The 3,487-nt window shown below is 43.5% G+C and overlaps 1 protein-coding gene across 1 annotated transcript; it reads left to right on the forward strand.

Moving 5' to 3' along the window:
- On the forward strand, window positions 757-1,975 carry LOC109834595 (pentatricopeptide repeat-containing protein At3g14330-like). Its single transcript, XM_020402630.1, has 2 exons — window positions 757-1,372; window positions 1,812-1,975. The coding sequence occupies exons 1-2, from the start codon at window positions 757-759 to the stop codon at window positions 1,973-1,975; spliced, it is 780 nt and encodes a 259-aa protein (XP_020258219.1).

A 3,487-nucleotide genomic window follows, 5' to 3' on the forward strand; every position in this document is an offset into this window, starting at 1 on the left:
GATGGCCTGCAAAATCATAGCATGCCGACGGTTCTGAATTTATGTCGGCCGACCCCCAATTGAAATCTCACCTCCATTCCTTCCATCGCCTCCTTGCCCAATTAGCCCTCCCCAGCTCCCAACCTTTCAACTCCATCCTCCTCCCTCTCCTCCTCAAAACCAATCTCGTCCCCCTCCCGAACCCCCCCAACCATTTTTCCTGCTCAATTCAGTACTAACCGCCTCTCCTCGGTCCGCGCCTTCCCTCTCTCGCCCTCCGAACCCTCTCCCTCCTCACCGCCTCGCCTCCCCTTTAGACTCTCTACTCACTCTGGCAGCTCCCGTAACCGCCGCCGCGCCGCCGCTTCGATCCCAAGCCTCGGCAAATCCGGTCATCAAATCCATGCGCTCGCGTTGAAGTCTGGCCACCTTTGCAACATCTTCGTCTGCGGCGCTCTCGTGGGCTTCTACGCAAAATCCGGGGATGTCGATTATGCACGGAAGGTATTCGACGAAATTCCTGTAAGAAATATTGTGTGCGCGAATTCCCTACTGAATGGGTATATTGAGAGGAACCGCTTGATGGACGGGCTCTCACTCTTCCGCGAAATTCCAAAGCTGGGGTTAGAGCCGAGTGTGATGACGTTATGCGGAGCCCTTAGAATATGCGCCGAAGCCGCTCTTCTCGGATTGGGCGTACAGCTGCACGGTTATTTAGCACGTAGGGTACAACATCTTAAACTGGATGATGTTTTCTTGTTGAGTTCTCTGATAGAGATGTATGGAAAGTGTGGCCTCGTTGATAAGGCTAGGCTTGTGTTCGTGTTGTCCGGACCACACAAAGGAGTCAGAAGGGATGTCGTGATGTGGACTTCGTTGTTGAATGCTTACAATCGTAATGGGATGTTCAAGGATGTGATAAGAGTGTTTGAAGATATGTTGGTCGAGAAGACCAAGCCCGATGAGGTTGTGTTCTTGGTGGTCCTCTCAGCTTGTGGGAAGTCGGGAAACGTAGCTAAAGGGTTAGAGTTGTTTGAGCTGATGAGGAAGGGATTTGCGTTGGTGCCAGGACCTGAGCACTATGGCTGTGTTGTTGATATGCTATGTAAGGCTGGGGAGTTGGACTCGGCATGGAAATTTGTTAGGAAGGAAGGTAAAGATGGGAGTAGGTTTGGTGTTAGTGTGTGGGGTGCTATCCTTAGTGCTTCTAGGAGTTGTGGCAATGTAGAAGTGGGTAAGATCGCGGCATCAAAAGCTCTTGATTTGGAACCGCAGAATACGGGGATATACATGGAGCTCTCGAATCTCTATGCTGGGCTTGGAATGTGGGAAGAGATTGTACAGCTAAGGGAGGTTATGGAGGAGAGGGGATTGAAGAAAGATGTGGGGTTCAGTTGGTTAGAGAGAACAAGTTGAGTAGTTATGAGCAAGGCCAGAAGAGTATACAAGCTAGTGAAACTACTTAAGTCGAGAAGGGAAGGCATTGTTCCAGTTCTGAATGCTTAGCGGGTAGGAGCTCAGAAATGACTGTATATCAATTCTTTTTCTTTTTTTTTGGGTTAAAGGAAAATTGATAATATATTTAGTTCTTTCTATTGTTTATGCTTAAGATACAAGCTTCCAAGTATTTTATCCACAGGATATCCCACTCATTTCAAGGTGATTGTTCGCGTATTGATTAGAATTTGACTCTGCAAGAAATTGAGTACTCAAAGATCATTGGGAATCTTATGTACACGATGAGCTGCACAAGGCCAGACATAGCATTCGCTGTAGGAATGCTTAGTAGGTTCACAAGTAATTCTGAAAAGCTTTATTGGGATGTTGTTCAGAGATTGATGAGATACTTGAAAGGAACTATAGGGATGGACCTATTCTATACTGGATATCCGGCTATATCGAAGGCTATTCAGATGCGAGCTGGTGCTTAGAACCAGATGAGTGCAAATCTACTGGAGGATTTATCTTCACCATGGGTGGAGCTGCTGTCTCGTGAAAGTCTAAGAAGCAGACAATGATTGCATAGTCATTGATGAAATCTGTGTTCTTCGCACTCTGTGCTGCAGGAGATGAAGCTGAATGACTCAGTTGTTTTTTTCGAGACATTCCATTGATAGAATTGCAAGGCACAATTACTATATATCGTGATAATCAAGCGGCGAGTGTTGTGGCAGCGAACTCGATGTTCAATAGAAAGAAGCGGACTATTCCTCTGAAGCATGGCTATTTGAGAGAACTCATTTTCTAAGGAGTCATCTCTGTGATTGACGTTCGGTATTCAGAGAATGTGGTTGATCCTTTGACTAAGGGTCTGAAAAAAGACATAGTGGAAAGGACGTCTGCTGGAATGAGTCTTAAATTTTTGTGAGTCTTATAAATACTTACAATGTACATCAAGTTATTACTTCAAAGCTTATGCTACTAATGATAAGATAATTGGTTTAAAAGTCAAGTGAGATTTACAAAGCTTGGTGAGTCTTACAAATACTTATTATTTACATTAAGTTATTAGTTCAAATTAAGCTTACGCTACTAATGATGAATTAATTGGTTCAAAAGTTAAGTAGGATTTGCAAGTAAAATACTATCATGATAAAGAGGATGACTGTTAAGTCTTAATGAGTCCAAAGCATTTCGGATGCGGGATGTTGGATAAGTAACATGCCTAAAGGACTCACCGATGATCCTATCATATAAAGAGGATGACTGTTAAGCCTTAATGAGTCCAAAGTATTTTGGATACGGGGTGTTAGAAGGAAAACACACCTAAAGGACTCACCTAAAGTCCTATCATGAGAGAGGTTAGCTTTTAAGCCTTAATGAGTTCAAAGCATCTCGGATGCAGGATGTTTGATAGGAAATATGCCTAAAGAACTCACCTATGCTTGGGTGAAGATTTGGCCGTCTCCTATTGTGTCTTGTGGAAAGATACCTAGAGCCCTAGTTAAAACCAGGACATGCACAGGCCCATAAATGTGCAAGGCAAAGGCAAGTGTGGTTCAAAGTAAAAACTACCACAGATGAGTTTGATCTTGTGTGATCGCTAGATTTTAGATATGTGATGGTTCAAGTCTCTGCGATACCATGCATCTATCTTTTATTCAGTTGGTCTAAGGGGGATTCAAGTCCTTGCGACATATACCTTATGCACAACGATTGAAACAACGACACCGTTACACGACACTAGTTTAAAAACTTGTGAGGGATTGTTGGATATTTTTGGTCAAAACCGCTTTCCAATAATAAGTTTTCAAAGTATGTATTTATTAACTACTGGTATTTTTTAGAAATCCTTAGTAGCGTAGCGAAAAGTTAAAGTTTTGATATCTTAAAGAACTACTGATATTTATTAACTACTAATATTTTTATTTAATTAATCCCTCATAAGTTCTAGTAGGTCGTGGGTTGTAGGCTCGTGGGCTCGTGAGCTATTGGTGAGCCTCGTGTTAGCAGCTAGGGCGAGCCTCACGTTCGCATGAGGGTACGACCCTCGCGTTCACGCGAGGCT

Source organism: Asparagus officinalis, chromosome 3, assembly GCF_001876935.1.
Source record: "Asparagus officinalis chromosome 3, Aspof.V1, whole genome shotgun sequence".
Taxonomy (NCBI): Eukaryota; Viridiplantae; Streptophyta; class Magnoliopsida; order Asparagales; family Asparagaceae; genus Asparagus; species Asparagus officinalis.

Bases quoted from the DNA above. Each gene is read 5' to 3' on its own strand.
- LOC109834595 (XM_020402630.1), top strand. From the start codon at position 757: ATGTATGGAAAGTGTGGCCTCGTTGATAAGGCTAGGCTTGTGTTCGTG. The intron at 1,373-1,811 runs GTTGGTTAGAGA...GATGTTGTTCAG, and splicing joins GAAGAAAGATGTGGGGTTCA to AGATTGATGAGATACTTGAA.